The 20,025-nt window shown below is 34.7% G+C and overlaps 1 protein-coding gene across 1 annotated transcript in view; it reads right to left on the bottom strand.

The window, feature by feature from the left end:
* The window catches only part of DOK6 (docking protein 6), a 272,262-nt gene that overhangs the window by 168,732 nt on the left and 83,505 nt on the right, over positions 1-20,025 (bottom strand). The window contains exon 3 of the mRNA XM_039839865.1: positions 1,510-1,624. Coding sequence (XP_039695799.1) covers positions 1,510-1,624 — 115 coding nt within the window. The remainder of the gene's footprint in view (positions 1-1,509; positions 1,625-20,025) is intronic.

The raw sequence follows: 20,025 nt of genomic DNA on the forward strand, positions 1-20,025 counted from the left end.
GTGCTTAAACTTACATCCTCATGTGCATGGACGTATGTTTATATGGAAATATTCCAAAGAGATTCCCTGAGTGAAGGGTATGCATGCTTATTTAATAGCAGTTGCCAGTTTTCTTGAAAAAAATAATCGAAACAATTTGCATTTCCACTAGCCATTATGCGAATACACCTTTACCTGCATTTTCATTAGAAATAAATCTGAGCTCTCCTTTTAAATCTTGGCTTTAATTTTATTGCTGCTTTATAGTTGTCTTTTTTCCCATACAATTTGCCATTTTAGCAACAGATAGGGACTACTACATCATAACATCTATCTAAAAATATAATTTTTAAGAAGTACTCGAATTCCTTGTTTATCTCTTTCAAGTATTTTCTTTTGCTCCATTGACCTGTGTCACTAAGACAATTTTTTAAAAATCGTGCCACTGTTTCTTAATGATTTATTACTAGCTTCGAGCACATTGTTATATCTCTACATAAAATGTAATTAAAAAAAAACAAATAATTCCTCCAAATAAGTCAAATTTAAACAAGCATTCTTTTATTTTTATATTTGGATCTATCTTCCATCTCATTCTCTGGAAATTATCTTAGAAATTAAGGCCATTCTCTTTTAAGAAAGAGCCCTTCATTTCTCAAAAATCTTACACACTGCAATAAATAAATTAATAAATTTTGAAAAGGTTTCAATTTCAGATTTGTGGGTTCCATTTCTGAGCATGAATTTCTCAATTATGTAGCAACATAAGTCACCAGCATTTTTTTTTCAGAAATAACAGACTCCAGTATTGCCTATGTATCTACAACTATTATTTTAAATTCATATATTTCAAACCCTGAATGTTTTTTGCTCCCATCCATTATAAAACGAATATACCGTTTCATTAAGCAAAATATTTAAAAAGCTATAATAAGCCAACTGTGATATGTTACACAGCATGGGAATTCTCAAATGAAAAATACTGCAAGTTCAACTATAAACTGCCACGTGTCTCAGTTACATCTGAGTGTTTTATGAACTGGGACGCTCACGTTCAGTCTGAAATGTATTTACTCACAGAACTGAGAACCCATGAGAGCCACCGATTGCTCGAAGTTCTGTTTCGAAATAGCTGGGACTTCGGCTCAGCCATGCCACACTTCTACAAGGCAGTGTTATTATTGTCCTACCTAACGCCTACAGCAGCACTTGGCGAGAACCGAAAAACAAGTCACAAGCTTGCCCTAACGACATCTCCCGGGCACTGTTTACTTAATTCTCCAAGCTTGAAATGGAAACTTTAACAGTCCTCTGACCACCTGGGAGCAAAATCTGGACACAGACAGATAACAAACAAGCACCACAAACATCTGTAGAAATCGATATGCTGAGCTTCTTACTGAAGGCTTCTATGGCGCATTCTCATCACAATAGGCATAGCTAGTCAGCGGTGTATCTTAATCCACCTGAGCCACTGTCTCAGAAGCAGCTCAGTTTCCTCAAGCTGTAGACGGGCCCATAATTGCTTACCTGACTCACAGGCAAATGTCTTGGACGTTTCATCATGAAAGATAATTGCCACTGCATGCTTCTTTGTCTCTCGAGGCAGTCTGGTTATATTTTTGATGTTGTGCAGTTCAGTTACCTAGAAAGAAAAATATTTTTAACTTAGTGTACAGTGTATGCTATATATCAGCTTAAACAGAATGATCAGTTATTACTTTTAACCCACTTTCCAATGGATATTTGTACTCCTTCCCAATTAACTGGAGCCAAAACAATATAGAACAAAGCAAAGCGTTTTTCTATTGTGTCTTCAAGTTGGGTCATTGTTTGCTGAATGCTGAAATAGTCTAAAATTATGTAGACGATTAGCTCCATGAAAGCAAGGACTGGAAGCAACTGACGCCTGCTGATTGGCAGACAAAATGAGTCTAAAATTTTGGTGTCACTAAATATAAGCAATGGATGTGCCTCTGAGGAAAATGCACAGGATGTTCAATTTTACCTTCACCTATACCTTTTTTTGATGCTCTTCCTTTTCTTTATATAGAACTATCTAACCTATATTGTTTTCCTTCTCTCTAAAGAACTTCTTTTAACATTTCTTAAAAGTCAGGTCTACTGGCAACAAATCCACTCAATTTTATTGGTCTGGTAAAAGTCTTCATTGTGCTTCACTTTTGAAGGATAATTTTGTAGGGTACAGAATTCTAGGTTGAAATACTTTCTCATCCCAACATAGTAAATATTTTACTCAACTCTTTTCTTGCTTCAGTGATTTCTGAGAGGCTGATGGATGTAATTCTTCTCTTTGGTCCTCTATAGTTAAGGTGGTTTTTCTTCTCTGGCTTCTTTCACTTTTTTTTTTTTGTTATCTTTAATTTTATATAGTTATAAAATAATATGCCTAGGTGTATTTTTGGAGGGGGGGGAATTTATCTCGCTTGGTGTTAACTGGGCTTCCTGCATCTGTAGTTTTGTGGCTAATATTAATTTTGAGGAAATTATCAGACATTACTGTTTCAGATATTTCTTCTGTTACTTTCTTCTCTTCCTGGTACTCCCATTATGCATGTATTACGTACATATCCAGAGGAGCCTGCACAATGACCTTGAGTAATGGGCTTATTCTCTGTCACAATGAATTTACAGTTCTGTCACACTGCTGGAAAATTAATTTTAACATATCTTTATTCATATTAGTTTTTCTCTCTACTTGTAATGATCACATTTAAGATTAACATGCAAAAGTTAGATGGATGAGTAATTTTAAGTTAAAAAAATCTAAAAAAGGATTGCTTCATATATATGCATATATGCAAACACAAATATACATATTTATATTTCTACATATACTATATTACACATATACATTATACTATGTATATATTTCATATATATTTGTTTCCTATCTGAAAATATTTATTTCCTCTTCCAGGAAAAAATATTAAGACACCAATATCTTATAGCTTCTGAGGATTAATACCTTGGAGAGAAAGATTAAAATGCTTTTTTGGAACAGTGACTCACATATTATATTTAAAGTACTTAAAACATGTTCTCAAATAAAGTTAAACTCTTTAGTTTTTAAATGATTTGATAATTAACTCAAGTAATATTTAAGCCAAATTTTATTCTAAATAGTAAATTGAAGTTATATTTTTAAAAGAGATATTATTTTTAAGTGTAGTTCATTTTAACTAAACAAATGGTCTTACCAAAATTGAACAGTCTAAAAGAAATGCAGATTTCATGCTGCTTAAGAATTCACTCAATATATGTCAGGTGAGCATAAAAGTGATATGCTCCTACATAAGATACATTTTATAAAATATCAAGTTGGATAAAACAATATTATAAAACATTTATAATTCTGCTCAAGGGCCTTTTCCATGTATTTTTATTTACAAATATAAAAAAAATGTTAAAACAGATATTGTGGATTCTACCTTTTTTGCCCTCTCCTAGCAAAAAGCAAGAAAAAGTAAAGGACAGCTTAGCAAAATGCAGCAAGCATGAGAGCTTTTCTCACTCTGGGCCTTGGGCAATCTGCCAGATGATGTAGTTCAAACAAAGTGTTTCTTCTTCTGTAAAATTTACATGTAGAGATGCAGACAAGCTCTTCAAGCAGACGTTGTTACACTGGTTTCTAGAACAGTGCAAAGCTTTTTGTTGCTGATCAACAGAGCGATGCCATCCACTTCAGTATGCCCTAAGACATTTGCATGTCAGGAAAGCAAACTACTCAGGAGTATAAAATTCTGCTTTTCACTTGTCTTAGTTAGAAAGTTCAAATGTTATCCTAGATTATAAAATGTTTTAAAATCATGCCAGAAGTTTTTCTAAGGAGTTGGTCTATCTTTGCAACTGTTCCTTTTCAATTCAATATATATTTTTTAAAAATAGTTTGAACATAACAGTTGAGGTCAAGATCTAATACATTTCCATCACCTATCTTCACTTTTCACTCTAAGTACTATACAGATTTACCATTCAGTAGGAAACTGTATTTTCTTAGATGAGGACAACTTTTTAAATGATGTTTTTATAGATCTTAAAAATGTTTTTATTAACCTAAAACCTGTTAATGTGACATAAAAATAATTATCAACATTTATTGAGATTGTGAAATCTGAGAGCATTTCATTAATATATTGATAAATTATTGCATTATTCAATAATTCAATATATGTTTCTGAAATATTGTTTTTTCACATGGCTGTAAAAGCGCAAAATATTAAAGTTTAATAAAAGCATTAAAATAAGCACTTTAAATAGATATGAAATTAACAAAATTTAACTGAAGGAAAATGATTTCGACTTTTCAGGCCTATGTCAATAAATGCCATAGTCAAACATTTTAAATATGGAGATCTAATAAGTGCTACAGTGAAAACCCAAACATAAATATACCTAAATGATGACTTTGATAACTGGCCTATTTAATTTTTACTTCAAGTAGCAATTCCTAAGGAATTCATAGTGATGAAGTCAACTGCTAACCTTTCTCTACAGGACTTCATAATTTACAAACAACAGTGATAAGCCCTGTGATAGAATTAAAAACAGAGCTGAAGAAGCACAAAGGAAGAAGATCTGTACCTGCATACCTCGGACATACTGCACGTTCCATTCCAGTTTACCATCTTAAAGCAAGTATCTCAATAATGCAAGTCACACAAATTCTTTGGTTTCACAGTATATATGAAAGTTATGTTTATATTACATTACACTTTACCGTAGTCTATTACGTATACAATAACATTATTTCTAAAAATATATGCATACTTTAAAATGCTTTATTGCTAAAAAATGCTAACCATCAGCTGAGCCTTGAGCGAGTCATAACCTTTTCACTGGTGAATCTTGGCTTCATGTTGATGGCTACTGACTGATCAGGGTGGTGGCTGCTGATGGCTGGGGTGGGTGTGGCAATTTCTTAAAACAGGACAACAATGAAGTTTGCCACATATATTGACTCTTCCTTTCTTCATCTTCCTGTCATCCCTCTCTGTAGCGTGAGGTACTGTTTGATAGCATTTTACCCATAACAGAACTTTCAAAATTGGAGTCAGTCTTCTCAAACCCTGATGTTGCTTTATCAACTAAGTTTATGCCACAGTCTAAATCTTCTGTTGTCATTCCAGCAATCTTCACAGCATCTTCTTGAGATTCCACCTCAAGAAGCCAGTCTCTTTGCTCATCCGTAAGAAGCAACTCCTCATCTATTCAAGTTTTATCATGAGATGGCACCAATTCAGTCACATCCTCAGACACTTCAAATTCTAGTTCTCTTGGTATTTCCATCACCGAAGTCTTAAACCCCTCAAAATTATCCATGAGGGTTGGAGTCAACTTCTTCCAAACTCCCATTAATTCTGATATTTTGATCTTGTCCCATCAAGAATGTTTCCAGAAGGTTTTCAATGTACTTTGCCCAAATCCATCAGAGGAATCACTCCCTGTGATAGTTATACCCATATAAAATGTATTTCTTAAATAATAAAGCCTGCAAGTTAAAATTACTACTTGACCCATGGATGTTTTGTTAGCAGGCATGAAAACAACATGAATCTCGTTGTCCATCTCCATCAGGGCTCTTGTGAGATCATGTACATTGTCAATGAACAGTACTATTTTGAAAGAAATCTTTTTTTCTGAGCAGTAGGTCTCAACAGGGGGCTTAAAATATTCGATAAACCACATTGTAAATAGATGCACCGTCATCCGGGCTTTGTTGTTCCATTTATAGAACACAGAATAGATTTAGCACAATTCTTAAGGGCCCTAGGATTTTTGAAATGGTAAATGAGCACTGGCTTCAACTTAAACTCACCAGCTGCATTAGTCTCTAACAAGAGAGTCAGCCTATTCTTTGAAACTCTGAAGTTAGACATTCTCTCTAACTCAGAAAGTCCTAGATGGCATCTTCTTCTAATATAAGGCTGTTCTGTCTACACTGAAAATCTGTTTTTAGTGTCACTACCTTCATTAATTATCTTAGTTAAATCTTCTGGATAACTTACAGCAGCTTCTATATCAGCACTTGCTGCTTCATCTTGCACTTTTATCTTATGGAGATGACTTCTTTCCTTAAATCTCATAAACCAAACTCTGCTAGCCTCAAACTTTTCTTCTTCAGCTTCCTCACCTCTATCCACTTTCATAGAATTGAGGAGAGTAGGGCCTTGCTCTGGATGAGGCTTTGGCTTAAGAGAATGTTGCGGCTGGTTTGATCTATCCAGACCACTAAACCTTTCTCCGATCGGCAATAAGGCTGTTTTGCTTTCTTATCATGCATGTGTTCGCTGGAGTAGCACTTTTAATTTCCTTCTACAACTTTCCCTTTGCAGTCACAACTTGGCCAACTGTTTGGTGCAAGAGGTGTAGTTTTTGGTCTGTTGGTTTTTAACAGTCCTCACTAAGCTTAATCATTTCTATCTTTTGATTCAAGAGAGTGACATGTGACTCTTCCTTTCGCTGGAACATTTAGAGGTCATTGTAAGGTTATTAACTGGCTTACTTTAAATACTGTTGTGTCTCAGGGAATAGGGGGCCTGAGGCGAGGGAGAGAGATGGGCAAATGGTTGGGTGGCGGTGCAGTTGGAACACATATGGCATTAATCGATCAAGTTCGTCATCTATATGGACGTGGTTTGTGGCGCCCCCTAATGACTGCAACAGTGACATCAAAGATCACTGATCACGGATCACCATGGCACATATAATAATAAGGAAAAAGTAAGAAGTATTGTGAGAATCACCAAAAAATGACAGAGACACAAAGGGAGCAAATGTTGGAAAAATGGCATAGATAGATGTGCCGGATGCAGGAATGTCATAAACTTTCAGTTTGTAAAAAAACGTAATATTTGTAAAGCACGAGAAAGTAAAGCAAAATGAGGTATGCCCATATTTCTGCAACCATTCTGCGAACACAGCCCCTGGATTTCAAAGCATAAGTAAAAAAATACATACAGAAAACTTCCAAATCTTACTCTTCTGCCCTACTTTATGTGGGTTATGACTATTAATGGAATATTAAGAAATATTAAAACTTATATTCGACATTTATTTGCACTTAAAATTTAATAAACTCATTTTTATAACACAAATAACATTTTAAAATTAAAAAATTCAGAAGAATACGTGAAGAGTGGCAATGTTTTTAAATTTTTGCAAACCTCTCAATGTCTAGTTTTATAGAAGACAGGTTGCTACTTGTACCTCCTTCCAAATTCAACCTATTACAATATATTGTTTTAAATATAAACAGAAAATAAGGCCTCATACAAATATGAAGTTGTAAAAGAAAAGAATAATTTAAGGGCATTTTCTACTAACTGTGGATCTTCTTCGATTCTATCCAAACATGACAAATGTTTTCTGAAACGTTATTTATTGCCATGGGGAGTCTGACATCATGCCATATGCTTTTTACACACGGTTGCATTACAACCAACCGGTCTGTTTTCAACTTTGACTGATTGTTAGGATAATATTGGTTCACTGAGTTATAATGATCTTACAAATGTTGACATAGCTCATTATCAATATAAAAATATGCATTAATATCACCCTTGACTTCCACAGAAAAATCCCTAAGTTTTGAGAAGTTGTCAAGCTCAAGAATGCAGACACAAGGGTCCCAGTTTTATATTTTCACTTGAAAACTTAAATTTTGGCATTGTTAATAAATACTGTCAGTGTTTCTTGAAGACAGACTCATTTAGTTCATTTTTGAGAAAATGTCTGACAAATACCGAAGTCTGAATGACCACAGTTTGTCTGTCGAACATGCTTATTAAAACAGGTATTCTTCAAAAAAAAAAAATTCGCTATTTTGCTTTTAACTTAAACAATCACACAAATGTCCTCTCTCACATCAGCATGTAGCAGAAGAGTTTTAGGTGGTCTTACCATTTTTTCAAATAGAATATTAAAAGGAGGTACTTAAGGGTTTAGATTTAGAAAATTAATGTTTTAAGTTAAATTTATTAGGGCAGCATTGGTTAATAAAATTATATAGGTTTCAAGTGTACAATTCAATAATACGTCATCTGTGTACTACATTGTGTGTTCACCACCCAAAGTGAGGTCTCCTTTCATCACCTTACATTTGACCCCCTTTATCTTTTTATTGCTTTATCAAAGTCATTCTTAAGTAAAATGAAAATAAAACTAGTATATATGTTTATTTGTTTGTTTATCTGCTTATTTGGGTGGGTTAGTATGGAATGGTAAAGAATACAATGACTTTAGTCCCACTTATTTTTGGTTTTGTTGCCTGAATTTTTGATGTCATAACCAAAACAGTCATTGCCCAGATCAATGTTAAAGAGTTTCTTCCATGTGTTTTCTTCTACTAGAAGTTTTATGGTTTCAGGTCTTACATTTAAATCCTCACTTGGAGTTAATTTTTGTTTATGGCATAAGAGAAGAGTCCAACTTCATTATTTTGCCTGTGTTTATCCAGTTTTCCCAACAATATTTATTGAAGAGACTGTCCTTGCCACATTGTACATTCCTAAAACTCCGTTGAAAATTAGCTGACCATATATATGTGGGTTTATTTCTGGACCCTCTACTCTGTTCCATTGGTATATGTGTGTTTCTATGCCATCATCATACTGTTTTGATTACTATAGTTTTGATACATAATTTGAAGTTAGGAAATGTGATGCCTAAAGCTTTGTTTTTCTCTCTCAGGATTGCTTTGGCTGTTCATAGTCTTTTGTGGTTTGATATAAATTTTAGAACTGTTTTTTCCTATTTCTTTGGAAAATGCCATTCAAATTTTGATAGGGATTTCATTGAATCTGTATATTGCTTTGGGTAGTATGGACATTTTTATATTAATTCTTCTAATTCATGAACACAGAATATTTCCATTTGTGTCTTTTTCAATTTCTTTCATCAATGTCTTATAGTTTTCAGTGTACAGATCTTTCACCTCCTTATTTAAACTTATCCCTAAGTATTTTATTCTTTTGACAACTGCCATAAATGGGGTTGTTTTCTTGATTTCTTCTTCTGAGAGATCATTGTTGGTGCAAAGAAATGCAACTGATTTTTGTATGTTGATTTTGTATTCTCTGACTTTACTGAATTCATTTATTAGTTCTAACAGGGTTTTTAATGAAGTCTTTAGGGTTTTTGTACATATAAGATCAGGTTATCCGCAAACAAATAATTTTACTTATTCTTTTCTGATTTTTATTGTGGCCGCATTCCTGAGACCAAAGCTAGATGTGATCCACGAGTTAGCTGCCAATCATGTTTAGCCAATGTTTACCTATATAGTTACAGCAACTGTAGGCAAACTGTGGCCTGTGGGCTAAGTTTGGACTACTTCCTGTTTTTATAAATAAAGTTTTATGGGAACACAGCACAGCCGTTTGCCAGCATACTGTCCATGGCTGTTCAGTATGGTACCAGTGCAGAGTTGAAGAGCTGCAAGACTTTATGACGTGGAAAGCCTGAAATTTCTCCTCTCTGGTCCTTGCCAGATAAAAGCTTGCTGGCCACAGATGTAAATGAACAGGACATTATTTTTCTCACATCAGAACTCTGAAGTAGTATTGGTGTTGGGTCAGCGGTTCAATGACATCAGAGACAGATTCTCGGGCCCGAGCAGCTGTCTTTCTCTTGGCATTTCTCTCATGCTCTTCTCTTCACGGGCACAAAATGGCTGTCGCTTTCCAACGTTTATGCTTTTAATTTCAAAAAAAGGAATAAGGGACATACTGGCTATATCAGAAAACAAAAAACACTTTCTATACCTTCTAGCAGGCTTAAACTTGTATCTCAATCAGAAATGTACCTCCACGACTGCAGTAAGTGTAAAAAAGTGATCATTTAGCTAACACGGTGTCTAGAGTGGAGATGAGAAAGGAAGATGTGAATACGGGTGTTGAGTTAGCAATTATTTAAATTAAACCCCATGCCCGAATTTCATTGCATCATGTTTCGTTTCAAATACAATGCTTGTAATAAAGGAAAGGTGGCTCTCAATTTTGCCGGTCTAAAAATTCCCTTCCTAAATGAAAGATAAAACAAAAATTTAAACAGTTCTCCACTAGAGTTAGATCACAGCACAGAGATACTCCAGGTGCTCCTGACTTAGTCACAGCCGCTTCTTAAAAGGAGAGCGTTTCCTCCAGTTGGTCACAGGAGACAAAATCAGAGGCGTAAAGCTTGGGAAGGATTTGGTGCACCGTAGCTGTCTCAGAGAGGAAAAGAACCAAGTATGTCACAAATTGAGGGCAGCTTCTAGTAGCTGAGAGCAGCCCCTTGACAGGGGCCTCAGTGCTACAGCTGGCTGGGCTGAAATAGCCAGCTGCAGAGGGAGCTTGGGATCAGTTTTCTACAGAGCCATAAGGTAGCAACTCAGTGTGACACTTTGACCTCCATCTCGCGTCCGGCTGGATCTTTCACCTCCAGAACTGTGAGCTCAGAAATGAGTGGGTTTTTTTTGAGCCCCTGAGTTGGTGGTAATTTGCTTTGCAGCAATAGACAATGAAAACAGTACCCTAATTATTGTTAATGACTGAACTGCATGAAAAATCCAGACTTGGGGATAAGGATGAGTCTGAGCGCATGAGTTTCCTCGCAAGACAGAACTGATAGGAAAAGACAGGTAAGTGAGAAAAGAAAGGAGAGTGGATTTTGGGTCCATCATCAGAAAGTCAGTGGTCCCCGTTCCAGGGCGGGGAGAAAATCATGGCAGCCCCACGCTCAGGAGGACAAGTTTCTCTATTCCAAGGCAAATATTTTAGGAAAGGATAAAAGGATTAGGGGAGAAATCCAGGCTTCTGCAAATCAGGTTAAAATTTTTAATTTTATAGTACGCTGCATATCTAAATATGATTAAGTTGATTCAAAGATATAGGAAAGAAGAACTAGGGGAAATTGTTGCATATTTAAGCAAACACTCAAATCTCTCTTTCTCTTTGTCTCCTAATAAATGAAAGAAAGAAATTAAAAACAAAACAAAACAAAACAAAACCTTCTTTCCCTGAATATTGTGTAGCAGGCATTTAATCATTTCTTCTTGGGGTCAATTTATGTGTGACCCCTATAATTCTGAATAGAACGAATGCAATGGTTAACATCAAAGCAAGTAATTTCGTTGACTCTCAAAACATATGGTTCTATACATTAAGAACCTGTTCTCTAATCAATAAAATTAGCTCAGTGGCTGCTAATGGTTTGTAATCTAGGATTGTTAATTGTTAATTAAAATTTTAACCTTTTTTAATATAAGTATAAGATACAAAAGGCTATAATTTTTAACAATATATAAATTTAAAGTAAATATGAAATAACATTTATAAAAGTCGATAAATAGATATTTATAGTGAGGTTCAAAGTATTAATTTATGAATGAACTCTCACTGAAATGTTTTTCAAATTGTAAGTTGTGAATAAATACTTCATTACTTGAGATATGATATATAACATTGATGGTAGGAAAACAATTTATCCGCAGTGAATCATTAAGCAATAAGCTTTTCTGTTACATCTGTCAGACAATGCACAATTAGCCAGATTTTGTTAACGGGTAAAAAAAAACATTTTTAAAAACCAAAAATGCATCGATGATATTCTGCGATAATAATTAAGGGTGCTGAATATCAGTCTATTAACTAAATGTAAAAACCAGAACAGAGTTGTGCTACTGAATATTCTTTCTCAAATTAGTATCTGATTTACCATGTAAAATGACTTGTTTGAAATTACAAGTTACTTTATCATGCAAATTGGTCTCAAATTTTTTCTGAAGTTAGTATGAATTATTTCTCTGGTTTCAAAGATGCAAAATCGGAGGCAGAAATGACTTATACAACCACAGTCATTTTTCATTTTACGCATTATCTTACATGAAATTGTCATCTCACTTTGTGAGTATGATACTATTTGCATTTTACAGATAAGAAAGTGAGAGAAAGCTATTGTTCAAGTCAAACCATGTTTTTTTCTGATGTAGTACTATATGGATGATTGCTCCTCTCTCTCTCTCTCTCCCTCTTTCTCCCTCACACACACACACACACACACACACACACACACACACAGAAGGGTACTTTTAAAAAGTGAAATAAAGACATTAATTTTGCTAAAATAAGCCATACTTCTTCTGTATCTTCTAAGCCAAGCTCAGATCCATTTTACAGATATTTTCCGAGAGTCTGATTCCTTTTTTCTAAGTCTGCTGTGGAGTGGCATCCCTGAGCCACACACACCGATTCCTATTAGAGATATCTTAGATGCTGTAACATTCTAATTGACCTCGGTTCAACTGTCACAAAGATTGAATTTAACTCTGGGAGTTCCCTCTCATTTTCAGATCACAATTTAGCCGATCTCCTCCGCCTGAAGGTCTTAACTCTTGGGCTCTCCTGCTAATCTCTGGCTTTGAAGTTGGTCATTCATGACCCGCTCATCTCTGTCAGAGACACGACACAGACGGTTTGTCCCTGTGTCATGTCGTGGGCATTTTCCCCCTTATTTTCATCCCACCTAAAAACTAACTTTTCATATTCCATTTCTCTGCATCTTCTCTGAGTGACTAGCATGTGATTAGATGATATGAGTAAAACATTCAATAATAAATCAACGTGTGACTTTCCCAGGAACAAACGTGTGTGTTAAAAGGAGTTCATGTTCAATCAAAAGTCTGAGTCCTCTTCAAGTTAAGAGATTACAGATGGATGGGTGGATGAATGAATGAATGAATGAACGAACGAAAAAGTGGATAAGATGCCTTAACCTGAATGAATGATTATCACTCTGGGAACTTCTGGCAAATATTTGAAGAGACACTTCACATCACATCAAGTGTGTGCTTATCCAAACATGTAGTCACTGGAATAGAAATGAAAAGATTCAACATAACACACTGTACATGTGTCCTGTTTCCACACTTAGCAATGATTTTGCTTTAAGGATATGCTATATTTACAGGTGGCTAGTTTACATGAGGATGTCTTCATTTTTTCCCCTTTCTCAGATGTTTGCTTTACATAAAGATAAATACTGACAACTCCAATAGGAGTAAAGCAGATGGAATAAAATGATGCTTCCAATGTGAAATAAAATTGGTCCCAATACAGGCATCATTCCTGGTATCACAGTTTTCAGCATTGGAATTTCACAGAGTTTTATCTTCATTCATCCTTCTAAGGGACTGTATTGATATTTTTCTCCCTACAGACAGTACTCATATTTATTTTATTAAAATTTCTATGGACTGTTTCTTCTTCATCTGCTTAGAAAATTAAGGAAAATTTATTAGCCGATTCTATGTAAATTGCTTTAGTTCAGTTTTCATTGAGGATAAATTTGTTTTGAATATCTGTTATGACAATTATATACAGCTAAATTTTCAACCCTAATGCATTTTTAATAACTTCCTTCAGCAGCTAGTTATTTGAATTTCAAATTTCTTTCTATCAAGAAGTGAAAAAAAGCATATATCATTTCACAGCAGTTTTATATAAAAATTGATTTACGCGGCAAGATCTCTCTCACAGTAAACACATCAAATGTCTAAATGAGACCAAAAACACTCATAAACTTTATAATATGTATGTTCCAGATAGAGCATAACACAAAGTGAAAGTCAGCAAAGGAAAAATTGCACCATTAGCTTATTTTTCAGAAGTCCCTCACTTAGACTGGATACATTTTACTCACTTGATCGAATTTTTGATTTACTGATATTGAGCACTATAGCAGATATTAGGGCATATCCAAATAAATGACTAATCACAACTTTAAAGTATTTAAACACTAACAAATAGAAGAATTTGGGAAATCCATACAAGTCTATTTCTTTAAGCCATCTTGAAAATGAAGAAATTTTCCCTCAATTCTGGAGACCCAATATTCGAACTGACCATTAATTGCCCAAGAAAAAACAACGATTTAAAGGATGTAAGGTTTTTCATAAAGAGCTCTCCCTTTATTTACCTGGCTGTCAAGGGGGAGGGACTATGAAAAACTAACAGTTTCACCAATGTTCACTTCTAGAAAAAAAAGACTCATAATTAATTCTATGAATGGAAAAAAAAAAAACCATGAGAAGTGATGGTTCAGTTTTTGACTTTACAGGAACAAGAGGATATGTCAGAATTAAAATACCAAGCACATTTGCGATTGATGGCTGGTGGTCCAGGCCTTGGATAAATTTACACCATGTGACCCCTAGGGTGACACTTTCTGCACCATCCACTCCCATCCACCCTCTCACAGGGTGGGGAAAAGACACACACAGCCTCCAAAGACCTGTCCTCTCTCTCTTCTTCCAACCCTTTGCAAATGTTAATATTTTTAATAACTTTCTTTTTGGTAAAATAAATAATTACATCATTAGAATTATTATACTTTCACTTAGGAGTATACTTAAAGAGTCTTGACAATTACTACAAATTTTATAAATTTGGTTGTTCAGTATTTCAACGTTTATTCTACTAAAAGTTCCCCACTTTCCATAATTTTCTATTATTTCTTAAATTAGCTGGGATTTTCTTTTCTTTTTTTTTTTTAGTCTAGGGTTAATTTTTTGATTTGTAACTCTTGATAAACTTAGAATTGAAATACCTGTGAAATATTCTGGATGTCACCATAAGGCCGGTACCGAAATCCATGTCTTTTAGAGAAAACAGTTTTATTTTGCACTAATCAGGCTTTCACAAAGAAGTGTTTATATCCACCCACCTTAATATTAATTCTATTCAGTAGATATCCTGGACAATTTCATCACAATCTGGCTATACTTGTAATTGTTTAATTAAATACCTACCCGAAAGTACCTCAAATTCGAACGTGCCAACAGTGATTTCTTTTCCTCCCCACTGAAAACTGCCCCTCCTCACGTGGCCCTGTCCCTCTGAGAACAGCATGACCACAGCATGTCACTGGTCCTGAAAAGACATCACTGTCACGCCTCTCTCTTTCTTTCCCCCTACATCCAATCAGCTCTTAACGTCTTTTTAATTCGACTTGACTCTACCTGGAAAAGATCACCAAAATCTGTCTCCTCTCTGTTCACTTTACCTTTCTCCCTTCAAGACTCTGTTGTCTGTTTGGGGAAGTAGGAACATTATAATATTCCATCAACTCATTTCTCTGTATTCAGTCTCTCCATTATCCTATTCATGTGATGCAATGTCATCCAAATTATTTTTTTCTCAACATATATTTGAAGATGAAAAGCCATTTAAAACCCTTCGCAACGTCTCTACTGCTTAAAGGACAAATACTAAACTCATGAGTAAGGTATTTATGATTCTGCACATGCCTCATCCATTTCTTTTGAGCTTATTCTTCCCCACGCTAGTCCTCCTGTCAGAGCTTGCCAGCACAAGATTTCTCAAATTTTCAACTCACCACACAATGTAACTTTTCAATACCTGAAATCCCACTCTTTCCTCTCATTTAGTAATATGTTCATCTCTGTTGTTTTGCTTTGGCAAAAGAGGGTCAATCTTAAGAAACTGTTGACCTTCAGCTTCTTTGGAAAGTCCCAATTTCTGGAGGCAGAAAAAACTGCTCCCTTACCTTACACTGTTATAACTGTACTTTGCGGGTCATCACATTTCATTATAGTTAGCTAGTTATAAACCTTATTTCATTTCATTGTAAAATCTTAAAGCAATAGTGATAATAACCCTTGGCATTTATTGATTGCTCCAGATATGCTTTTAAAAAGTTCATTTGTCATTTATTTTATTTACTCCTCATGACAGACCTGGAGAGAGGGCGATCTTGTCCCTACTGTATTTCTTCACTGAGCTCCAATGTCTATCTTATCAGTAGACATGGTGGCCTCATGAAAATATACGTTATATTAAAATAGTATTTTATTTATTGTATTGAATTGGGTTTAATAGTAGTTTCCCAGTAAACAGGAAGGGTCTCCTTTGCCTTTGTAGCATAATGGCAATTACTCTCAGGCAGGATGCACCTGGATATTACTGATCTCACCCCGTGAAAGCAAATATTTATGTTGAAAGTCTTTAATTTAAGCAATGTTAGAATTGCCTAATGGTAATATAGTTTTGACGACTAGGTAGACCACATCACATCTGAATGATAAAGAGTGGCATTATAGAATAATAGAAAAGATGATAAAAGAGAATTTGAGTAATACTAGATGTACATTCTAAGAAAAAAAAAGCAAAAATCAGTGTCATGGACCTGGTTAAGATGGTAGGAGGAAGAAAAGTAGAGATGTTGACACAAATATTTTGGTTTGAATGCCTAATTATGTTCAAATTAAACATATACAAAGTGAAACCTTCTGATATTTACCGAGATTCTGTAAGATAGCCAGTTAGAAGGATGAGGCAAAACCTTCTAAAAAGAATCAAAATAAGAGGAGACCATTTATGTACTTTCTGCAAAATCACCCTTAAAAATTTCTTATTACTAATGAATCGTGCCCAAGTTATTCTTTCATCTCAGGACTGGTCTAACTTCATTGTTTTAGTTGATAATCACTAAAGAAAAACTGAGGAAAAAAATACCCGAAAGAAAATTTAAATTAATGGAATTAACCTCCCAAATGCTGGAAAGAGGAAGTCGTAATAATAAAAACTTTGATCTTCACATGAGAAAGGTAAATTTTAGCTGTCACATATACTAGTTATTAAAGTGCTTCTGATGTCTGTTTAGCTATTTATTAAAAGATTAATTATTTCTCCTCTCACTGAGCACCTTTCGATCTTTTGCTGCTTAATTTTCACAGATTGGAGAAAGCTCACAAAGTGTACATGACTTTGAGGTGTTATACTTTTGTAGTATTGATTTTCAACCAACTTACTTTTTCTCATGTTCTACTCCTTCTTTTCTGTTAAAAAGAATTGAATGATCTCTGGTTCGGTGGAAGAAGACCAAACCCTTTCATTACACACAGGAACCTCCTAATCATCATTTTCTAATCGTCAGTCTACTAGATCATCTCTATTGGCGTACAGATATTTTACAGTATATGTCCTATTTAAAATACATATCTGCGACATATCTTGGCTCAATTTCGCAGCAAAAATTCTTGAAATAAATTGCTCGAGTAGCTGTCTCATCCTCACTTCTCATTCCTGTGTAAGTCACTCCAAGTGGAATCAATCCCCATAATTCACTTAAATAGCTCTTGGCAAAGCCACTGAAGGCCTCCATGCTGTAAATCCAGTGGTCCCTTCTCTGTCGGGTTTCTCAGCTTCTCAGACCAGACATAGGTGACCACGTGCTCAATCTTTAGCACAGTTTTCTCTTGGTTTCTGGTGATTGACTCTAATGTTATTCTTCTCATCTTACTGTCTGCTTTACTCAGATTTCTATTCTGGTTTCTCTGCCTCAGCTAATCCTCTACATGCTGGAGTGTTAATTATCTCCTTTTCCTTCATCCGCTCCCAAGGACATTTTATCCAGTGCTACAGAATAAACTACTATCAATACGCCAATGACAGTGTAACGAATAACTTTATCAGTGACATTTCCGAACCCCAGCCCACCTTCGTTTGTCTAATTAACTTGATATTTTACTTTGAATGACTAATAGATATTTTGAATTTAATGTATACACAGTGAAAGCTTGTGATTTTTACTCAAAGTCTGCTCTTCCAGCCTTCCCCATGTTCATGAATTGTACCATCCTCATCTCTGCTGCTCAAGCCCAAACTCTTGAATTGCCATGAGCCCTGTCTTTCACTTACATCCAGCATCCAACCCCTAAGTAAGTCCTGTCAGTTTTCACAAACCACATCCCAGATTTGTCCTTTGACCTCCAACTTCAATACCAATATGTCACCATCAGGTCACCATCACATCTAGCCTAGACTAATAAGGCTCGCATTTGCTTCAACTTACCTTATGTCAAGTAGGTAGTCATATGCTTAGCTATAAAATTTCATTTGTTAATAACATCTAGTTATATTTAATCTCATTGCATGTCTATAATACCATTTATTCCTTGCAATACTTCTCTTCAGTAGGCACTATTATTATCTTAATCTGTCAGAGGAGAAAAATAGAAGGTCACACAGAAGTTAAATATGAGAGCTGGAGTCCAGAGCCTACAAGCTTACCCGCTGTCTAATGTGGTTAAGATTCCTTCTCATTCCAACTTTATTACTGATATAATTGACATATAACATTGTATACAAGCTTAAGGTATACAATGTACAATCTGATGTTTGTTTGGATACACATATTTGTTGTGAAATGATTACCACAATGAAGTTAGTTAGCATGTCCATCATCACTGGCCAAAGGGTAGGACAAATAAGGCCTGAGGATCTAATGTATGGAATGGCGACTACAGCTAACAGTTTTGACCAACAGACCTGCAAGTTGATAAGAGAGTAGATCTTAAATGTTCCCAACACACACACACACACACACACACACACACACACACACACACACACACAGTCAAGATTCTTAATCTTTTTCAACAGTCTATTTTCCAGAATGGTCTTTTTGCTTATTAACTTTATTGAAGAATAATTTATACACAAGTTGCATCATTTAAAGTGGACAATTGCATGAGCTTTGATATTCATATGCACTTTTTAAATTACCATCACAATAAAGATAAAGAACACATCCATCACCCCCCATCCCAAATTTGTTCTGTTCATTTGCAGTCCATCCTTCCATCCATTCCTCCCTCAATCTAGTTGACCAATGATGTGATTTTTTTTTACTATTAAGTAAGTATGATGTCATACAATATGTATTATTTTACGTCCAATGTCTTTTTAATCAACATAATGACTCTGAGATTCATCTGTTATGAGCATCAGATGGTGTTTCCTTTCTATTGTTCAGTGGTATTCCATTGATGAATATATCACAATATTCATTCTGTTTGGGTTGTTTCCACATTTTGGCTACTTTGAATAAAGCTGCTATGAACATTTTTGTACATTTTTTATTTTGGACGTGACTCTTCATTTCTTTTGGGGGGGGGCGAAGCGGGGGGTTCTATTCCCAGAAATGGAATAGCTGGATAGCTGGATAGTTGTACATTTAACTTTTCAAAGTAACTAACCAACAGTTTTTACAAAGTGCATGCAAAAATTTCCATTTTTATTAGCAATAGATGAGTCTCAGTTGCTCTGTATTCTCAAAAACTCTAGTTAGGTTCAGTCTTTAAAACTTTAGCCATTCTAATGGGTGGGTAATGGTATCTTATTTGGGTTTGAATTTAAATTTTACAGATATGATTTGGGCATCTTCTCATATTCTTATTTGCTGTTCATATATCTTATTTTGAAAAATGTTTCACGTCTTTTGCCAATTTTTAAATATTGGTTTATCTTCTCATTATTGAGTCGAAAGAGTTCTTTAAGTATTTCGGATATATTTTTCTTGGTCAGATACACATTTGTATAATTTTTTTTCCAGACTTACTTGCTTTTTTATTTTGTTGATTGGATCTGTTGAAGAGAAAAAGTTTTAAATTTCAATATTGTTCGATTTTCCAGTTTTTTCTTATGGTTCACACTTATTGTATCCTGAGAAATGCTTGCTTACCGCAAAGTGTCTTCTCTTTGCTACTGGAGTTTTATAGTTTCAGCATTTAAATTTAGACCAACTATCTGTTTTGAGCTTATTGTGTATACGGTGTGAAGTAAAATCAATGTTCACTGATCTACGTAGAAACCTCCAGCTGTTCCAACACTATTCGTTGAAGTTTCTTTTCCTGTTAACTTGTCTTCATATCTTCGTCAAATGCAATAGCCCATATATGTGTGAATTCATTTCTAACCTCTCTATTCCTTTCCACTGATCTATATATTCCCTTGCAAAAAAAATCACATTATCATGATTTCTGTAACTTTGTAGGTTACACAATATCCAAATGGAATGAGATTATCGATATCTACAAAAAATGACTCCTGGAATTTTTATTACGATTATGTTAATGGTTATGTTATATAACCATTTGAGGAGAACTGACATTCAAATGATATTGAATCTACTAATCTAGGAATATTTTATAATTCATTACTTGTTTTATCCTCTCTCCTTAAT

The sequence above is a fragment of the Pteropus medius genome, unplaced genomic scaffold (genome assembly GCF_902729225.1).
Source record: "Pteropus medius unplaced genomic scaffold, Ma_sr-lr_union100, whole genome shotgun sequence".
In the NCBI taxonomy this organism is placed as follows: Eukaryota; Metazoa; Chordata; class Mammalia; order Chiroptera; family Pteropodidae; genus Pteropus; species Pteropus medius.